This window comes from Vanacampus margaritifer, chromosome 18, assembly GCF_051991255.1.
Source record: "Vanacampus margaritifer isolate UIUO_Vmar chromosome 18, RoL_Vmar_1.0, whole genome shotgun sequence".
Classification (NCBI taxonomy): Eukaryota; Metazoa; Chordata; class Actinopteri; order Syngnathiformes; family Syngnathidae; genus Vanacampus; species Vanacampus margaritifer.
The window spans coordinates 2,645,395-2,667,464 of record NC_135449.1 but is presented as its reverse complement, the minus strand read 5'-3'; the positions used below and the strand labels follow the sequence as shown (position 1 = coordinate 2,667,464).

Below are 22,070 nucleotides of genomic sequence, written 5' to 3'. Positions count from 1 at the left end.
CAATTGTTTTTGATACTTAGAAACAATAATGAATTAGCAGCCCCTAATTTCTCTTATGTGTTTTTTAACGTGGACTTATTTAATGTAATGTGGGAAAGGAGAGCTATTGGGAGCATATACGAGAGTATAAAGTGTGCGATTGGGACATAAAACTAGTCGGGCCTGGATTACATGCTGCGAAGATCTAAAGCTGGAACTTTGTGATTGCAGTCGCTTTGCCATCAGGGTTGCGTTCAACACCTTCGTAAAGCGTAAAATCCTGTTGACCAGCATGCCACCGCCGCACTTGGCGTTAAGTATTGATGTCAGCCCTAATGAATAATGACGCTCCTTTTGAACCCGATGAACACAGTGGTGGGTGTGGCCGTCATATCTGATGTCGCGCGCCCCAAAGTCCGTTTGCGCTCGTCAGTCGCTCGACTGTGTCGGCGGTGTCACGCCGTCTTTGTCTTAGCGCGGGTCGAGTTGCCCGACTTGCTAGGGAGGAGTCATTGTGACAACGGTGTATACCGGACATCAAGGAAGAAAAGCAGGAACGTTTTGCATGGGTAACTTAAATTGAATTTCGTATAACTAGGCCGATCAATATCGTTTAATTGTTCAATAAAGAAAATGGATGCAATTATTTCCGGACTCCGTGACTTGTCATTTACAATAGTGCTGTCACTATCGAATATTTTTAGAATTGATTAATCTAGCGATTATTCTATCGATTAATCAACTCATTTGATTCATTTTAATTTTACAGTAAAGTGTATTACAAAAGCATTTTTCCCCCTGATTACTGTTGGTGGTTATTTCATACTTCGTATTGTAATTTTTTTTTTTTTTAAAGGCGGGATTGATGTTGTACTGTTACTGGTTCGGTATTTGCTTTCCGAACTAAAAAACTGATGTTTGCAAATTTCTTATTTTGATTAAACGCAGAAGATAATCAGTCTTCTTTCATGAAGGACTACAGAAATCAGTAAACAATTACTGTTGATATGCTGAAATCAGAGGATTTGGACAACTTTAAATAAAAAAATGGCTGCAAACGATTACTCGATTATTAAAATAGTCGATTAATTTGATATTCGATGACTTCTCGATTAATTCTAACAGCTCTAATATACATGCATGTTTGGTTATGTACGTCATCAACATTCAGCTGTATCCTAAAATGTTCATCGTGATATAACTACAGTAAAAATTTTCCACATTAATGGAAATTAAAATAAATAAATTAAATGAATTACTTAATTATTGTTACAGTGCAGAGAGTTTGTGTGTGGAATTTTGAGGGGGGAAAATAAATTAAATGTAATAAGGGATTGTGAATCATTTCCGTGTTGACTGCAACTGTTATGCAAACCTTCCGTGGCCGAACCTCTTCACGTTTCTTTCCATCGACAGTGACGTCAGGTCTACGTAAAGTGCTTGATGCTGTATGTATGAATTTGTCATGCTAATGGAGGCTCTTTTTTTTTTTCCAATCCGCTGACTTTTTTATGAGGACTAGCCTCGGCGTGCGACCCTCCGGAGAAGCTTGGAACTTGTGGAAATGGACTGCGAGGCTGATGCAGAAAAGCCAAAGTGAGCACGTGCTTCCCACAAAAGCAACACAGATGGATGCCAAGCGGTGTTCTATATTCGCCGCCGTCGTAGATGTGCGCGTGCATAGTGTAGAGTGCACATGTAATGCGCGGGGGTCAAAGTCGTGGATAAATATTTAGCATTCCTCGGGTCCGGCAGAACCTCACGTGGCCTCAGAGAGCCGGCGGTGCAGCAGCGCCCCCCCCATACCCCCCCCCCCCCACCTTCCTGGGTGCGCGCATCACTACACCGCATGAAGTTCACGCCTGCATACTTCTATCAACGCTTGCGCCGATTATTTATATGACGCCATTTCATACACAAGGCAAATCTGTTTTGGTTTACATGGGAAAGCTTACAGTAGGTTGATTAAAGACAAGATTTAAGAGGGGGGGGGGGATGTCTTCCCACCCCTGTGCAAAGGCCAGCTTTTTGTGCAAAACAAACAAACAAACAAACTAATATGTTATTGTTTTCTAGCAGAAGGTTCAAGGGAAATATGAACCAAATGCTAGTCAGCAGAAGGTGGAGGGAATTAAGAACAGTTCCAACTATCAGTCAAAAGAAGATGCAGAGAAATATAAGCAATTCCAAAAACAAGCCGGTTACCTCAAAACCTTGCCATCCCAGAAGGGAAATTTGTCAAAGTCGCAATTTATATTTCATCTAAGCAAGAAGGGAAAACACAGAAGTTAGTAAAGTTATAAACATAGTCTAAGTGTGCTGCAAGATTTGTTGGAAGCATAAAACCGTGAATCTCCCGTTCAATTAGTCCAGTCAACTGAAAATCAGCACGCGAAGCAACTTCTCTGTCTCTTGTACGGACAAAACGTCTTCGATTCTGGAGATGTTCTTCAGGTTGTGATCAGCGGGAATGTTCAGCATCCATAAACTCAGCTCATGTTAGCGATAAACATTCCATACATTTCCTGAATTACCAGCCGGGTCATTCTTCTTCCCATGTCGCTCCCCTTCCCATCAACTTTTCTGGGTCAGTCGGAATGTTTTGCAAGTATTTGCAGCCATTCGGAAACATCATACAGACGATAATCCTGTCAGCGCCAACATGGCCGCCGTGACGGCTGGCTGACGGTCCAAACTGGCCGCATGGATAACGCCGCGTCATCCGCGGCCGAGCGTGCGGCTGCACGCTCGGCCGGCGTAATCACAGGGTCCGGTGTTGACCTTATGCAAAGTGTCCGGTTGTTGCCACGGTAACAGCACAGTCGATCCTATAAAAAAAAAAAAAGAGGGTGAAGTGGAAAAATGTGATGAATCTTCACAATGAACCTTTACGTTTAACTTCACCCCAAAACTCCACCGTAAACCTTAACTGTGAACCTTAACCTTTGAACCTTTACCGCCAACCTTGACTGTGAACGTTGGCCCCTGACATTAACTCTTTGACTGCCAAAAACGTTAAATAACGTTTAGTAAAATCCTATGGAGGAGTGCCAAAGACGTTAAAAGACGTTTGTTTCAAAACAGAGGTGAAACTAACCGTTTTCTATTGTTGATTACTCAAAAATGGAATAAGGTAGAAACAAACTTTCTTTTCTGATGAAAGATGAGAGTCCAATCTTTCATTTGGTAGTAGGTGCGTTTCCATAGTCCAAACGCATACTTTTCTGTGGACCTTGAAAGATCAGTCAAAATGCTTAAATCGGCTGGCACTGGCGACTTCCCGTTTCTGAAAACGTCTGGCAGTCAAAGAGTTAACCCTGAATCCTAACCTGGATCCTTAACCCTAAACCTCCGAGATGAACCCCCAACCTGGATCTTCCCCCAGAATCTTCACCCTGAATCTTATTCCTAAACCCTTCACCCTCGACCTATGAACCTTTAGCGTGAACCTTGACTCTGAACATTGGCTCCCAGACCTTAACCCTGAATCCTAACTCTAAATCTTCATCCTGGGCCCTCAATCGTCACGTCTTGGCACTGAATCACCCGGAACCACAATCCTCCATTTCCACTTAAGACTCGGACCATGAACCTTCACTCTGAACCATTCAAACCTGGAGCTTCACTTAACAGTTAACCCTGAATCTTCACAATGAACCTTTAAATTTAACTTCACTCCACTGTAAACCTTGACACTGGATTTTTACTGTGAACCTTTGAACCTTGACCCCGGTCATTAACCTTGAATCCTAAACCGGACCCTTAACCCTAAAACGTCATCATGAACCCTCAACATGAATCTTTCAACTTTCAACTCCACCCTCAATACTAACCCTGAACTTTAAACCTAGATATCCTCCCCCAGAACCTTCAGCCTCGACCTTTGAACCTTTAACGTGAACCTTGGCTCCGGACCTTAACCCTGCATCCTTACTCAAGTTACTCTGATTCTTCACCCTTCACCACTTCAAACCTTGACACTGAATCTTCACTCTGAAACTTTTAAACGTGGATCTTCAACCAACAGTTAAATCCGTAACCTGAACCTTCACCTCGGATCTTCACCCTAAACCTTGACCCTAAACCTCCATCTTGAATCTTTACTTCAAACCTCGACACTGAATTCACTCTGAAGCTTTGACCCCTCGTCCCGAACGTTGACCCTGAATCATCACCCTTAACCTTCAACCCTGGACATCCAAAATCCATCAGTCTTCAGCCTGAACCTTCACTCTGCACTTTAACCTTCAACTTGACCTTCATCTTTCCCATCTCTCTCCCCCGAGCGTCAAGTCATCCATACCGCGGTAGATCAGACGCGTTGCGTGATGTTGAATCGCGCCTGTGAGGATTCTGTCACGTGTGCGACCATGCGGAATGTGGAAATGACTTCTTCTTCTTCTTCTTCTTCTTCTTCTCATTTCGTCTCTTCTTCTTCTTCTTCTGCTGTTTCTTATCAGCGCTTTTTCTTAGTCCCCGGTCCAAAGACGGAAAACTTCTTGATGTGTTCTGACACAAGCGGGTCTCAGGGGGCCGACGACCGTGTTGTGCTCTTGGACACGCATGTGTAAGGCACATGTACTGTGTGTGTGTGTGTGTGTGTGTGTGTGTGTGTGTGTGTGTGCATATATATATATATATATGAGAGTGTGTGTGGGTGAGATGAAGACTAATCAGAACCAGGACCACACACGCTCGCAAGGCTCCGGCGGGAGGGGTGGAAGGAACGGTGGAACGGGGCCCCTGGCCGTTGGGTGCCCCAGCCCAAGTCTCTGAAAGAAAATCACCTTCCAGTCCGTTGCCTCCACCTTTCTGAACGCCTACACACACACACACACACACACACACACACACCCCTCCCACGCCACCTTCTCATCTTTCATAGATTTTTCTGGATCCGCTCAGGAAAAAGATTGGGATTATAGCGTGTGTGGCTGAGGGGGAGGGGGAGGGGGGGGGCACAGGGGCCTCACCAGGCTTTACCATACCCCTGGGTGTGTGGGAGTGTCGGGGGGGGGGCAACAAGTGGCCATGCTGGTGTGTGTTTGCGGTTTCTTTACAGTATTTTTTTTTATTGCTCATTACAGAGGTGGCTGAGATGTGGCGATAAATGGAAACACTTGAGGGGGGGGGTACGGCGAGGTGACGTGAGCTGTGTGTGCGTGCGTGCGTTTCCCGTGCGCGTCTGTCTTGACACGTGTAAAGGAACGGTTTTACGTTGACTTGAGTCTTTAAAATAGTGGCAACCTCAAAGCCCAAACGTGGGCTCGTACTTATGTTTGCTTTATTGTTTTGCTACTGAAGGCTGCGTTGGTTACCTTTGACCTAAAAACGTCATTTTTTTTGGGCGGACGTGATGACTCGCAAACAAAATGGCGCAAAAAAACACTTCTTCTTTTTTCTCGTGATGTCAAAGATTCGTCCAATCGTGCCGCACTTTGCGGCGGCTCAAGGTGCAACGTTAGCGCCCCGCGGTTCCATAACACAGGAGCGCGATGACAACACAGCATTGGCCCCGCCCCCCCTTGACGGCATGTTGACAGGTTTCTGCATCTGCTATTTGAAGGCCTGCCAGCTAAAGTTAGCTGCCTCTGGAAAGAACGCAGAGCAGTTTGTGGACAGCGCCTTCGCATTTTAGGGCCCGACAGAGAGAATTTCTGCTGCTTTTCCCATCGTAAGAGGATATATTTGTATTTTTTGGACAGTTTTTTATTTTTATTTGAGCTCCTTGTGTAAACTGTGAACTTACTGGTATGCAGACACGCAACTACAGTACACACTGCTAAGCCTTCAAGGTGCTAACATATTTAAATATAACATTTGTGTTGTGGATGTTAGCTCGTCGGCGAGCTACCTTGAGCTCATCGACTGAAGAAAGTTTGTGGCCGCAAACATGACCAGTCGGGCATCGTTGATTGACTGACGGCCGTCATGTGGGATTAAGCCAATCAACATGTTTAATGTTGTTTAACGTCATGTCAACAACCAAGTGTGGGCGCACTTGATTTTTGTGCTGCTTAAACGAACTGCCATAGAACTGAAAAGTAAACATGAGAGGATCCTGTTTTTCACGTTTAGACTTAACTCATTCCAACCCAAAAATGTATAAATACGTTTTTTTAATACTTTGTCCTGCACTCCCAAAAATGTATTCACACGTTTGGTTTTTTTATGCATGAACCTTCTGACCCGAAGAGGTCGCTTAAAGCAATCGTAGTTGTTACAAAAGACGTCCAGCAGGTGACAGCAGAGTGTAAGAGATCAGCCAGGGCCATGTTGCAAAAAAGCGCTTTTTGACAGTGTTTTCAACAGGTTTGTGAATAATCGTGAAACTTGGCTATTTTCTAATGCAAATTTCTGCAAAAGGGAAACAGATACAAATATACTTTTTTTTCTGATGAAAGAAGACTTTTTTTGGGGGGGGAGGAAAAAAAAGAAAGAAAGAAGAGACTCTAATCTTTCTTTTGGTAGGTTCTATGTTTTTCTAACAATAGAACCGAATATTCGATGGACCTTGCAAAATCAGTCGAAATCCAGTAAAACAACCGGGAGCGAAGGGGGTTGCTTCAGCGAAAATGGCTGTGAGTGAATGAGTTAAGCTTAGAAGCATCCCGCTGTAAAAATAGTTCAACTTGAAATTCGCTTGGTGGCGCCAACCCATTGAGAGTCTGAAAATATTCGCGCCCGCCACTAGTGTCTTCAGTTGACTCCACTGTACAGAAATCCTAATTTATTTATGCCCATTGTTTTTGTTTTCTTGCAGTCTTATGAAATGGATTTGGGTTCAAGCAGTTAATCAAATCCCAAAGAAGAACACAATGGCGTGGAACATCTGTTTGTTATGCATTTGAAAGTAATGAAAGGGCAAGGTTGTCTCACACACACAAGGAAAATGATTTCAACAAGATGGCACAAACAGCTGAGCGAGGACGGAAAAAGGAAGCTGGGCGGCGTACGCGTATGTACGTATGTGCATACGTAACCCCCAGCCGCGGCGGGCGCTCGGGCCTTCAAGGAGCAGGAAGTGAGGCCCGATTGGTTTCCCCCGGCGCGCTCGCCTCCTTGGCAGAACCTTGGCTCGGAACGGCGGCAGAGGGGGGAAAGCATTATACACTTTTCCATACGCTGTTGGGTGTGGAGCCGCAAAGCGGTCATTTAGGGACACGGACCCACCCTCCCGTTTTGTTTGCATTTCCCTAAGAAATATATGCATGGGAATGATGTGGTCCGGGGTTGCACTGTCGCTATAAACTCTACAGACGGTATTTAAAGCAACAGTTTTAACTGTCACGCGAGTGTAAAAACAAGTGACACGCAACAGTGAACCCAATATGTTTCGGGCCCACCCACAATCTGCCATACAGAGAAACTCAAAACTGTTTTAGTCAAAACATATTTAAGCTTTTTAACTCTTTGACTGCCAGACGTTTTCAGAAAAGGGATGCCGTGGGTGCCAGCCGATTTTAAGCATTTGACTCTTTCAAGGTCCACAGAAAATTATGTGTTTGGACTATGGAAACACACATACTACCAAATGAAAGATTGGACTCTCATCTTTCATCAGAAAAAAAAAGTTTGTTTCTACCTTATTCCGTTTTTGAGTAATCAACAATAGAAAATGGCTAGTTTCACCTCTGTTTTGAAACAAACGTCTTTTAACGTCTTTGGCACTCCTCCATAGGATTTTACTAAACGTTATTTAACGTTTTTGGCAGTCAAAGAGTTAAAAACAAACTTTTAAACCTTTTAAATCATGCCTTTTAAACTCGTAAACATTGTATTTGAGCAAGTAGGGCTTCTGCTGTTCAATTATTTTATTTGGAATCGAATATTCTACTGATTCTATTGATAATCAAGTAATTAGATAAAAAGGGATTTTGCGTTATTAAACAACATAACATTAGTGTTGTTCCGATACCGATACTGGTATCGGCAGAGGCCCCAATACTGCATTAAAACAGTGGTATCGGTGAGTACTGAACAAGTAACATGCCGATACCATTAATTCTGACACTAATATAGGACTTTGGATGCAGCATCTTGTGTCTTGCTCATGCAATGACATTCACTGATGTGTGACATGTTCACGGCACGCCGAGCTAAGATATCCTATTGGCCCTTGAATGCTCCTCTGAGCCAATGGCAGGACAGCTTTTTCATGTTGAGAAAAAAAATAAAAAACTTCGGTAACACTACATAACATGGGCTTGCGATGTGCGGGTATTATTTTTGTCCACTTGGATTCGCCATACTCACGTTCTAATGTGGTATCTGTGACTTTTGAGTGTATACGGCTTTAAAAGGCCCGGTGAGTGACGTGGGTGTCAGGGAATGAGAGGGTGGAGTTTGCTGGCTGTTCACGTCTGCATTTTGAGTTTGTGCTTGTTAGATGTTTATTTTGTTAATGTTTTGGACCATTTGTGTGGTGCATTAGCAATATTAGGCTATATTAAATTAGCTAACATAGATACGTCACCTTCTATTGATGGCAATTGGAGACATGCTGTTGAAATGCTCCCAGACTTTGGACATTGTGTCTTTTTATGGACTCTCCACCATCAGAGCAATTTGATTCTTCACTCCGTGGTGCGTGCGACTGCAGTAGCATTAGTCTGTCTGGAAAAATGAACCGAAAGCAAAAATTTGCTTTGACTTTATTTGTAATCCAATAATGAGTGTGTCGTACTTTTAGCCCTAAAAGTGGAACAAAATCACTGCTTTTGCTACATATAAATGGACGGCTTGTCTTTGGCAACATTCAGCACAATTTTGAGACTGATTACCTTCCACTGGGCTCCTTACTTGACATACACAAAATGTGAAAATGAATCCACTCAAGTTGTCTGTCTCTTAGCTGTTATTAAAATTAGTGCTTTTGGAAGGAAGGAGGCGCTTTGAGCTTTGGAAAATAAACCAACTTGAGCTCATCGGTAAAATCAATTATTTTCCCGTCCATACGTTGACACTATCTGAACTTGCGAGGCACACGTGTTTGAATCCGTGCAGGTTTGACGAAACGTCCTGCTGAAAAAGCAGCTTTCGTTTCTTGGAGTGTTTTGATGACGCAGCGCTCTTAAAACTGTCACCGGCGCTCCAACGCGGCTTTTCCTCCTTCTCTCTCTTCTGTGCGCCCGACCCGCTCGCTTTTGTCGACGGCGACCACTCCGGGACGCCGTCCAACTGTGAGCAAAGTTAAAGAGTCGCCTCGGGGCTTTTAAATTTATGAGTCGAGCACTTGCTGCGACTGACACAAGACGACAAACCGCTCAAAAGCAAATAACGTCTGCACCGACGGGACGCCAAGTGACCTCTTTTCTGCGCCCCGTATAGAATGTTCTACCCTGCACGCCCTCCGTGTCCTTGGCTGCCACGGGCCTCACTGTATACACACACGCATTGTACATGCAAACAGAACATGATACACGCTGGACCTGCAGGCACCAGGTAAAAGTTCACGTAGCTTCATGCATACACACTGCATAGGAAAAAAAAAAAAAAAAAAAAAAACTTGGGGCACCTGCAGGAAGTGAAAAGGGAAGAAAATGGACAAAAGTATTGACACGCCTGCAAGACGTTTGGGAAAGTGGGTGACCCTAACGTTGATTCATTGAGTGGTTTGTCCCAATACTTTTGTCCATGTCACTTAACCATCCTCGCCCCAAATCAAACATTTGACACTTGCAGTAGCCCTTGTGACCTATTAAAAAACTCCCATGACTGCCATTAGTCTGCCGAGACATGAAACTTGATCTTTTGGCCTTTTACTGTAGGGGGCGCGAACGTCACCCCCCCCCCCCCCCCCCCCCCCCCGACACACGTGCTCCTGGATACACCCCCCCCTTCCTCCACCATCACACTTCACATTCCCTCATCAACAAACCTGCTTCATTACTTGACCACCATTTTTTTTTTTTTTTTCTTGTCATGGCGGTTATGAGGGAGTGTCAATTATTTGCAGTCAGGCTCAATCTCTGCCCCCTGTGAACAGCAGGGGCCCACTATATATAATGATTTTGATTAACGTATTCAAACCCAAAAACGTATAAATCCATTATTTAATACTTTGTCCTTCACTTGCAAAAAACATATTTATACGTTTTTTTGGGAGGGGGGGGCATACAGAAGGCTTTGATGCATCGTCTGACATGAAGAGGTGGCTTAATGCAATGGTAGTATTACAAAAAAAATGGCCAGCAGGTGGCAGCAAAGTATAAGAGATCAACCATGGCCATGTTGCAACAAGCTCTTTTTGACGGTGTTTTCAACAGGTTTGTGAATAATGAAAGTTTCACTTTATAGCTATATTTTAATGTTAATTGCTGCATGCAAAAACGGAAACAGATACAAATATACTTTTTTCCTGATGAAAGAACAGACTCGTGTGTTTCTTTTGATAGGTTCCATGTTTTTATAGAAATACAACACAATATTCTGTGGGCCTTGCAAAGTCGGTCCAAATCCAGTAAAACGTCCGTGAGCGAAGGGGGTTTCAGTGAAAATGGCCGGGAGCGAATGAGTTAATTATTATATTTCATCACCCAATGAGAATTGATCAGGAATTTAATCTAAGCAGACTCAATAATGGAATAGAAACCGCAAAAAAACGGAAAACAATCAGAAAATGAATCTGCTCATGTTGTCTATTTTTTTTGCGGGAATCAAACTCGCTCATCGTCATTTTGAAAATTATCAGAGGAGCCGGAGAAGTTAGAGAAAATATGGCGGCAACACTGGCTCCCCGCTGTCCGTCCTCAGCAGGGGTCCGCTTTGAACTGCGAAAGCTGCTAAAACCATCAATTAAAAAAAAAAATATAAGTAATCCTGCCAAATTAGCTCCCAAAGAACCGATAAAATGTCCGAATGGTCCAGCCCTAATTTGAAACATGAAGCGAAGATGCCAAGTCGTGAAGTCGGGGGGGCTGCTTCTCACAATTAGCTCGCTCGCTCGTTCGTGCTAACTTTGAAGTATTTTGAGAATGTGTGTCAGCGTGCGCAATTAAAGGTGAAGCCTGCTGCGGGGAGATGCCTCCTTTTTGTGTAGGTCCAATTAAAAAAAAAAAACCTGAAGGGAAGAGAAGCCCCCGCAAGTGTGTGGAGAAATGAATGAAATTCCGTTTGGGTGCATCACAACACACTCACATTGTTTCCTTTCCTCTTTTTATTTATTTTTTTATTTAGGTCAAACGCAAGCATAAGATTAATTTGCGTCATAATGAGCCTGTCACTGCGCTGTAGTCTAATATTGTAAACAGATGTGGTCAACACATTTATCTTCATTAAATATGACGCCATGTGCTCACTCACACAAAGCGCAAATCCATAGCACACTTTCAAATGGAGATGAGCACAAAAACATCTGTATGCCTTAAATCTCCTCTCATTGATTTTTTATTTTTTTTTTTTGCTTTCATTCCAGAGTTTCCCTTTCAACTTTTCCTTTTATGCCCTCACCCACAACGGAGTTTTTAATCTTCATTTCACCTTCGCACGTGCGAGCCTTCGTCTGTTGTTCCTCGTTATCTCGCCGCTTTCTCGCTACCGTCTCGAGGCCAAACTCTCGTCTCCACGACCTTCGACCGGACGAGTATTATTGGTGACTTCCACTGCGGGGGGGGGGGGGGGGGGGGGGGGGGACGTTCAAGAACTCCGCTAGTCGTGGTGGAAAGAAAAAGTTCTTCCGAGAGTTGGGGGGGGGGGGGGGTTCCAGAAAAAATAGGCAGGCTTCTGCCAGCGTCCTGGTCCAGTATGTTTTGGATTCAAGTGAATAAATCAATAAATAATAATTAAAATAATAATAATAATAAACAAATAATAACTCTTTGACTGCCAAAAACGTTCAATAACGTTTAGTAAAATCCTATGGAGGAGTGCCAAAGACGTTAAAAGACGTTTTTTTCAAAACAGAGGTGAAACTAACCATTTTCTATTGTTGATTACTGAAAAACAGAATAAGGTAGAAACAAAATTTATTTTCTGATGAAAGATGAGAGTCCAATCTTTCATTTGGTAGTATGTGTGTTGCCATAGTCCAAACACATAATTTTCTGTGGACCTTGAAAGATCAGTCAAAAATGCTTAAATCGGCTGGCACCCACGGCATGCCTTTTCTGAAAACGTCTGGCAGTCAAAGAGTTAAAAATAAATAAATGGTAAAAAGTATAAAAATAATACAATTTCATAGGAACAAATATTAGAATTTAGGTTGTAAATGTAGGTCAATGCTACCGTGCATTTATAATAAAGGAGAATAAAAAAGTTGTTATCCCATTGAGAATGACACAAGGATGCTACCAGCTACCGTCTTAGCTTTATTTGTGGATATGTCCAAAATACATTCCATTCAAATGTAGATCTGCGCTGAAAAATGAAGGAAATGCTCAGCACGCCCGCTGTGCCCACGCCGCTCGGCTTCTTGTACATTTAGCCATGACGCTAGAAGAACATGAGCTCATCTATTCCGCGTGAATTTCTTTCACTCCAGCAGGAACAAAGACGCCATCTGTCCACCGTCCTCTCGCTCTCTCCCGCGCCGATAAGTGAACGATTGTTGCGGCGCGAACAAACACTAGCGCCCGAGTGTAAACGGCCGTTCATGCCGTGGAGAGAGGCTCTTTAATTTGGCGCCCCGTGAGTGGACAGCCGACATTGCTTGCTCCCCCCTCATTAAGCTCATCTCGTTTGTGGGCTGCCCGTCCGCGTAGATCTCGGAATTGACCCACCCTTGAGCTTTCTTTGTTTTTTTTCCTTCCTCACGTTGTTGTTGTTGTTGTCCAATCCAGTGCTCCCAACGGCTAAGTCACAGGCCTGCCTATATTGCTCAATAATAAAAGTCGCAGTGAGCCTGGGATATTTATTTAGTATAACCTAGAGTAGCAACATATTTAAATAGAGTTTGAAGAATTAAACACTTTGTGCGACTCAACTTCAACTTGGCCACCGAGCAGTCGTAATAGTACAGTTTCATTTGCGATTTGGATGATTAGTCCACTACATGTCAAGTTACATTTTATGGAGGACTAAAACTGCCAAAATTAAAAATAAATAAATGAAAAAAATAAATGAAAGTGAAAATAAAAATAAAAACAGATATAAAAAAAATCATTCAAAAATTAAATACAAAAAAATCTATATAAACAGTCTTTCACATCTACATTGGGGGATTTTTGCCACTCTTCCTTATATATTTATTTAGTATTTTATTTATTTTTAATGTTGGCAGTTTTGGTCCACCAGAGCATAGCGCTGTTATGTCATTTTGTGAGTACTCCAAGCTGAGCAAAGTTGACACCACAAAGTTGACACAATTTGATACCTACTGACGCAATGGTGTTCCACAGGGATCAATCATTGGTCCACTAATGTTTGTTTTGTAGTGCGACACAGCCATGTCGTGCAAATTTGAAACCAAATTTAACAAACCACATTCAAATCATTACAGAAAGCACACATCCACACCTCTTTAAGTAGTCAATAGTCATCATAATTGGTGATTACTATTTTTGTCTTGTAATATGTTGCTTCTTGTTTTTTTTTTTTTTATATTACTCTCCTGTATTGTATGCCTTGTTTTGAATTTCTTGAATTTACATTGATACAAATGCGTCCTGTCGTCTTCCAGGCTGGATCGCCCTTCCCCCTCCTCAACTTTGAGGCCGACCATCAACCCCTCTGCTACCTCCAAGGTCATTCGTCATTGCCCAAAGCCATTCATACCGCACGCTACGAGGGGTCCGGTCCCTCAGGAGACCACCGCCTCCCCCCGTCCCCCCCCCCCCTCCTCAACCCCACCCCCGCCTGACACCGCAGGGTCCGGACCCTGCCATCTTCCGGCGACCGACCCATCCCGAGCGTCGAATGACAAGCGTGCATCCGAGGGCGGGGCTTGCCTCAGTCTCTCGTGATTGGCTGCTGGATGGAATTGAGGTGAATGGAACACATGCCCAAGGAGCAAGAGCCTAACCCACTCGAGGGCGAAGAGAAACGGTAAGTCAACACGTGCTGTACCTGTACTGTACACGCAGATCCGCCACGTCTCGTGCGTCACGTCACATCTGGACCGGCCCATCCAGTCGGGCCGGTACAAACGCAAAGAGACACGGTGTACCGAAATAAATTAGAAAAGTCGTCATAAAATGACGTGAACCTGTTGCACGTGTATTCGGATCTGATCCGGATTTAACTTGAAAAATGAAAATTCTTTTTTAATATTCCTGTTGACACATAAACGTTGTCTAGCGGTATCAGGTCAGGTTGTCGGTCTTAGAGAAGACATGTAGCCGCGGCTGCTATGTTGGCAGCATGATTTATCTTACATGTTAGTGTTACTATCAAATGAAATGTTGTCGGTTTGACGTTTTGTTTTTTGGAACGTAAAATCAAAAAGAGGTCATGAATTTGCTCGTCGAACAAAAATCTTCCTAATTCCGCTTCGGTTAATCCTTGTTTTGTCTTAGATTCTGTCCAATACTTCTTTTTTTTAGCATTTGCTGCTAACAAGATTTGAATATTTTGCGATCATTTCAGCAAAGCTCATGAAGCGCAGCAAAACACCATAATAAAGTGAAGTTATTGGGGTTGCGAGTAGCAAATGTGCCCACGTGTGAGTGACACGTCATTCATGCTTTCTGTCACTGATTGGTTGTTTTTCCTCAGGCTTTGTGTGTTCTTAAAAAACCTGCCATAGAAAGCAGATTTTATTTTTTTTTTTACATTTTCTTAGCGTACTAATAAAAATGACAAGTGTTTTTTTTTTCTTCATATGACCAACTTCACCTTTTAAGATGCCGATCAAATAAATGTTGTGCTCGTCAAGCTCATTGACATTCTGTTGTGAGCTAACCGTGGATTTAATTCGAACCTGGTTAAAATAAAAAAATTCAATAGGAGAGAGCGACTTTGTTTTGCGTCTCATGCGCCTGAACCGACGCTTGCGTCGCGTTGCGTTAGCCGCGCTCGTCCGTCCCCCGGAACCTTTTGAGTTTCGACACCTGGGAGCCGCCAATCAAACAGAGACATGAATCGCATTTGTCTTGACTTTGTCACATTTGATGAAGTGAGATCAGGCCTCCCCGTCTTCCTGGTCCTGTTCAACTTGTGCAGATGTGTGCGCAAGTGTAAACAAGCTTGAGGTTTTCCTTCCCGCGCGGATGTCCTGTCACGGCGCGCTAACAAGCATTGTTGTGCGTCTCCTTGGCTGGGGATTGTGTGACTGATTACATCACGGGCGCTTTGTGCGCCGAGGGGCTTGAATATCCAGTCGGGCCGTGAGTGGCGTTCACTCGAGGCGGGCGCCTGTCAGCTATGAATAGAGGTGGCGTAATACAACGGGAAGGGAATCTGGAGATGCTCCCTTGGTGAAAATCTTTCTCTTCACTGTGATGTGATAGCAATTATGAGGGCAAAGAGGCAATTTTGACCTCAGGGGCCACCGTCCATTTGCCCTATTGACTCACTCAAGGCAATTTGCTTATGATTTTTCAGTATATTGCAAATAAGAATGGAGATATTATGCTAATCCGGTTTCCTCATTTTTGGAATGAAAGCCGGTTTACCCGATGAAAACCCACATAAGCACAGCTCGAACGTGCAAACACCACACAGAGAGGCCGCAGCCAAGATTCGGAGATGAGGCAGATGTGCGAACCACTAAGGCACAGTGCTGCCTTTGTATAAAACAGCACATCCAGTTACAGTAAATTAATTCCCATGACTCACTTTAATGTACGACTTGCATATCCGGACAGAGCTGGCACGCGCCCTTAATAATTAAAAAAAAGTTTATAGCCAATAAGGCGCCATGTTTAATCATGCCAACGTGATCTAGTGATGTAAACAAGTATATTGTATAGAGCAGTGATTCAGAAGAAGAAAAAAAAATATTGTTACAGATTAAAATCCAATTATCCAAATTTAATTAATTGATGAATTAATGGAATTAATTTCTCCTCTACTATTAGGGCTGTGCAATTAATCGAAATTCAATTATTATTATTGAATTAATTATTATTTAATGGTTTATATTATATATTTTCATATTATATTATTTATATAATGAACTAATTATTTATTTTTATTATTGACATAATTATTTCAATTATTACAGATTAAAATCCAATTATCCAAATTTAATTAATTGATGAATTAATGGAATTAATTTCTCCTCTACTATTAGGGCTGTGCAATTAATCGAAATTCAATTATTATTATTGAATTAATTATTATTTAATGGTTTATATTATATATTTTCATATTATATTATTTATATAATGAACTAATTATTTATTTTTATTATTGACATAATTATTTCAATTATTACAGATTAAAATCCAATTATCCAAATTTAATTAATTGATGAATTAATGGAATTAATTTCTCCTCTACTATTAGGGCTGTGCAATTAATCGAAATTCAATTATTATTATTGAATTAATTATTATTTAATGGTTTATATTATACATTTTCATATTATATTATTTATATAATGAACTAATTATTTATTTTTATTATTGACATAATTATTTCAATTATTACACTCAACAATTACAGAATGAGCATAATCAAATATATATATATATAAATATTAATGCTAATTTTAGAGTTTAGTTGTTTAAAGTTATACATTTGTACCTTTTTTTTTAAATTTTAAAATAACTAATTTAATACATTTTGTTTCAGCCAAAAGGAACTTGCATATATATATATTATTTCAAAGAATTGTATTTGTCTTAAAAGTTTGTATTAGTTTGTTACGATTTTCTTGTTTTGTACCAAAAAATAAATGATTGTTCTAATCGTGATTTTAATTATTACCGAAATAATCGTGATTAATATTTTATTCATAATGGAGCAGCCCTATTTACTATCCATGCCAATGATGTATAGTGACAGGGAAAACAATTGAAACAAATGACAGAAGGTACATTTCAAAATTTTCAATGAACCCGATATTCATACAACAGCAGCCACGTCACACTGACTGCGAAAATTGCGATTAAATTGAGGCCAGATCATCATTATCTCGGTATATAAACTTTGTTGGGTGTTGCTGCTAATAGGAAACATGTGCAGTAATTGTTGTACTGTATCAGGCCAGCATTATACTTTGAATGTCAGGCAACCCCGGGAGCATCAGTGATGGTCACATGTTGGGATCGTGATCTTGTTGATTTGCTTTACTTTGGGATGAATGAAAAAAGCATTGTACAACTGCATGATCGCTCCCGGGAATTCTCTAAATAATCAATACTCTGTTTCCCCATCACATGAGGGTTAAATAAATTATTATGATTTGGTATCAGATGTGGCATATTCTCACTTGTTATGGCTGAATGTGCAACATATGCCCTCCTCTAATGAAGTTGCTCCTCAGGCCAGGTGGAAGAGGCCGAGCGCGGGCCAATCGGGAAGCGGCAGGGGGCGGAGCTTAGTGGGAAGCTGCGCACGGGGTGCGTTTGATGAGTGAGTTAAACTTAGACCGGTCCTCACTGCTGCTGCGGGGAAGAGAGCTTCCAGCGCGCCGCTCGGACGTCGGATTGACTTGTTTTGGTTGTGCCGTGTCTTCGCCATGCATATCTTGTCGCCTTGCTGCGTCACCAGGTTAGAACTGCAACACTGCTTTCTTTTCAGCCACATCTGCTGTCACAGCAGCTGATTTGTGAGCGTGCGTGCGTGCGTGCGTGCGTGCGTGCATTCGTGTGTGTCTGTGTGTATTGAAGGAGTGCGCGTTTGCACTTTGAGCACACTTGTGCGAGTTTGGCTCAGGTTCCTGGGAGACGACATGTGAGAGATATAACACATTACAGCGCGCTGTTGCACGTGCAGCGCTTGACTTTTGGCGTGTGCGCGTGTTTGCCGAGCGCGGCCGTGATTCCACTTGCGACGACGCGCATTCCACTGGCAGCGCTTTTGCTAGTGGTGCAGGCCCACTCATGTTGGCCTTGAAGAAGAATTTGCTTTGCCCCCCAAACAAAGTTTTGACTTTCAAAAAGCCGCGCAGACGAAAACAAACAAAGCGGCAAAGAAAAATACAAGCTCAGCACACGGCAAACGAACCCGACTCCTGCCTTCGCCGCCGCCGTCGTCGTGTCACATGACCGCCGGTCGCCCAAGGACACTCCGGGGCTGTGGTTACCTCCCATCATCGCTCGCCGTCTCCTTTTTCCACGCGTTTAAGCACTTGTGGTTTCAGTGGGAGGGCCAAAGGGGGGAAAAACAGGTTTCCGCAGGTGTTTGGCTTTCTGGAAAACTTCAAAAGTCTGCATACAAAGTCACTGACGATGTCATGCTTCACTTGCCGCTTACTTGACAGCGTGAGTGTGAGTGCTTGTCGGTCTCTTCTACAGGGTGGCCAAAATTAGGTACACACTTTTTAGATTAACTTTTTTTTTTTTCAACATACTGGTGGATCATTTGAGTCAAGAACAAACAAAAAGTAGGATTCTAGTATTGGACGGGTACCGAAGGCGGAAAAGGAGATTTGAGCAAAGGGAAGAGAAAAAAAGGGTCTGAAGGGAGGAAGTGTGCAAGACGGAAGGAAGGATGATGTTCAGGAACCAAAGAAGAACAAGTATGCATGAATAAAAAAAAAATAGGTGTGAAGGAAGAAATTATAACTCTTTGACTGCCAAAAACGTTAAATAACGTTTAGTAAAATCCTATGGAGGAGTGCCAAAGACGTTAAAAGACGTTTGTTTCAAAACAGAGGTGAAACTAACCATTTTCTATTGTTGATTACTCAAAAACGGAATAAGGTAGAAACAAACTTTTTTTTCCGATGAAAGATGAGAGTCCAATCGTTCATTTGGTAGTATGTGTGTTTCCATAGTCCAAACACATAATTTTCTGTGGACATTGAAAGATCAGTCAAAAGATCAGTCAAAATGCTTAAATCGGCTGGCACCCACGGTATCCCTTTTCTGAAAACGTCTGGCAGTCAAAGAGTTAAGTAAAGTAAAAAAAAAAAACTGGTTTGAAGGAAGGCAGAAAAGTAGGTTCAACTGAAGGAAGGATGCTTTTTTTTTAAAAAAAAAAGTGGGTTTGAGGAAAGGAAAGAAAGAAGTGGGGGGGAGAGGAAGTCAGAAAAGCATTTGAAGCTAAGCGAAGAGCAGAAAGTTCAGAAAGGTCAGAGGAAGGACAGAAGACGATAAGGAAGGCAGAAAAGCAGGTTCAGGAGGTGGAAAGGAAGCAAGGATGTAAAGAGAGTTTAAAAAGAGAAAAAAGGAGGTGAAAAGTACAAAAAAAAAAAGTAAGTAAAAAGGCAGAAAAGCAAGTTTAAGCACAGCAAAGAAGGCTGTAATGATCGTTGAATGAAATGGATGTCAGAGGAGGGAGGAGGGAAGGAAGTAGGGATGGGCGATACCGGCCACCGATACTGGAGGCAAAAGAATAAAATAAAAAATAATCTGATGTCAAAATAGTCTTCCATGCCAGTAGATGGTGCTACACTGCGGCCGACACATCATGAATCTTTATGTGCATCAGAAAGACAGAAAAATATTTGCTCACAATTATCTGCCCTTACGTTAATTGCAATTTGAATTGCTATCAGTCTGAAAAATATATCAAACACCCCTAGAAGAAAAGAAGACCCTTTAAGGGAAAAAAAAACAGCTCTGAAAATAATTCTTGAAGGCAGAAAGGAGGAAAGAAGGTTTCCCAGAAGAAAATGTGATTGACTGGCGACCAGTCCAGGATGTACCCTGCCTTTGGCTGCCAGTCAGCTGGGATTGGCTCCAGCTCGTCCTGCGACCGATAATGAGGACAAGTGTCCAGAAAGCGGATGGGCGGATGCGCTTTTCCTGGCAAATTTGGTGTGTTTACGAATCCACACGCCTCTCAAAGTGGAAGAAGTTTGCGCCTTTTCATGTGAATGAAAAAGTTAAAGGTAAGGTTTGTTTTTCTCCTGCCGTGGGGCCCGTGCCAGCAATGCTAAGATCATGTTTGGCTAGCGAGCCGTGTTTATATTTCCATCGGCGCTATTTTGGGCTTGATGCTCTCGGAGGCTTTACGTCCTCGTAAAAAGGCGGCGTGTTTTTTCTGCTAAATACGGCGATGGCAAGTTTGGCCAACAGATGGCGTTTACGATAACTTTTCATTAAACTCATTCAACTTTGTTGACCAAAACAAACCAAAAAAAAAGAAAAAAAAACAAGTGACAGCGACATTATTCAAAACAAGCTTTGTTCTTTTTTTTCTTTTTCTTTTTGTCTTCACTTCTCGGATTTGCATAAACTTGCATCATCTTCCACAGAAGTGGAAATGAGAAAAAGCTTTTCCTTTTCAGATCATGTAAAAAATAAGTACAGTGGTACCTTGACTTGGGAGGGCAGGAGCTGCCACTTGGGAGTTTGACAACAAGGCACTCGAGACATAAAAAAAAAACGTCTTGGGTGTCATGTCGCTGTCACTCTGGAAATCAACACTCCAGCTTTTGGCGACAGATAAAATAGTTCTCCTCCTCGCAAAGTCACGGCAGAGCGGCGTCTTTACGGAACGTTGCTGCTTTTGCTGTACGACACTGTGGAGCCCAAGAAGCCTTTTTGCCATCCTGCCACATTGCCCGCGTGGCGAGCGGGAATATATATCGTAGCAGTGAGCTTGGCGACTGGATTCATGAAAAGATGCTAAATGCCTGCTGAAATGTCCTTAAAAGTGAGACATCATTTGATGGCTTTTGGCTCGAATCCAAACCCGTTTACCCTTAAAGCTCATCATGTCATTTCCCCGGCAGGATTGACAGACGTCTTTACGGCATCTTTAGCATAAAAACTGTGAGTTGTGTGTGACTGAACTGAAGGCAAATGACACAAATGATATGCCATGACTACGGGTGTCCAAATTAGCGCGTTATCACGTTAACTTAAAAGTGTCTTTAACGGCACAAATTTTTCAAACGCTCGATTAACGACCACCCCTTATTTGGAAAGCCTCTACTGGAGGGAATTCCAGGCACATCCACGTCAAAATTACCCAAATAGAAACAAAAAGCCCCTTGAACAACTAATGTTTAAGGGGCAGAATGTTGGCGTGGAGGAGCCATTTGGATTGTGTAGCACTTACCGCCGGTTTCCCTGCTTTGAAAGAACGCAGTCGGTTAGCCGTTAGCAGCGAGCTAGGTTGCTCCAGCAAGAGGTGTCCGTCCGTAGCACTCTCAAACCCTGTGAGAGCCAAGAGCCCAATGGACGCCGTCTTGTCAGTTGGAGTGACCCCAGGCCGCTTGATCTTTAGATGTGAGGCGTATTTTATTCAGCAACTCCAGAAAATAGCTCGTTATGTGTCACACGTCGTCTTACTCTGTCGCTTGCAGCGGAGCGGCTCTCTCTGGCTTGCAGTAAAGCGACGTCACTTAACAATCAATGTGCAGCCGAACTTACCAAAATAAAAGCGTTCAATGTCGGGAAAAGGAGTCACTATAACACAATTTAGCAGTAATAAATTAAATAATAATACATATATTTGTGGGGACTGGCGTCAAGTTGCATTTTACAATTTTAAAAATGGGCAGAAGTTCGCAAGTTACTTTGCAAGTTACTTTGCAAGTTACTTTGCAAGTTACTTTGCAAGTTACTTCATGTTAAAAATGAGAAAGCTCTTAATATGAAAAGAAAAATGCACGTCTTAGTAATGCAATTATGCCATCTAGTGGCAGAAAAATTACAAATAAATCAATGTCACACTTACAGTACAGGACCTATTTAAAAAAAAAAAATTATATTAATTAGGAATTGTTTTGAAATTACTGTATCAATGACTAAAAAATGCAACCATATTTCTATTAGATGGAACATTTCTTCACAAAAATATTGTACACTTTATTATAAATTTAGATATAAATTGAGTTATAAAATATGCGATTAATTTGCGATTCATTATTATTGAAGTCCTGCGATTAGCTGCGATTAAAAAAATGTAATCGACTGACACCTGTAGTTATGACACAACGGAAAACATGTTTTTCTATACTGTATCGTCAAAAGTGATTTATATTCCAGTTGTTTGAATAGAGCCAGCACGTGCGCTAAAGGCGAGTTAGCGTCTCAGCTGCAGCTAACGCGACTGGAGGCTGTTTTTCAAGCAGGACATTGAGAGTATGT

General features: G+C 42.2%; 1 protein-coding gene across 4 annotated transcripts in view; it reads left to right on the top strand.

The window, feature by feature from the left end:
• LOC144038083 (thyroid hormone receptor alpha-B) overlaps positions 1–22,070 on the top strand; it is a 105,458-nt gene that overhangs the window by 68,204 nt on the left and 15,184 nt on the right. For 3 of the 4 annotated variants that reach the window (XM_077550212.1, XM_077550213.1, XM_077550214.1), the window contains one exon: positions 13,598–13,962. In XM_077550212.1, the coding sequence (XP_077406338.1) occupies positions 13,907–13,962 (56 nt within the window). In that variant the 5' untranslated portion in view covers positions 13,598–13,906. Of the gene's footprint in view, positions 1–5,617; positions 5,654–13,597; positions 13,963–22,070 lie in introns of those variants that run through there. The other variant, XM_077550215.1, reaches the window with a different exon arrangement.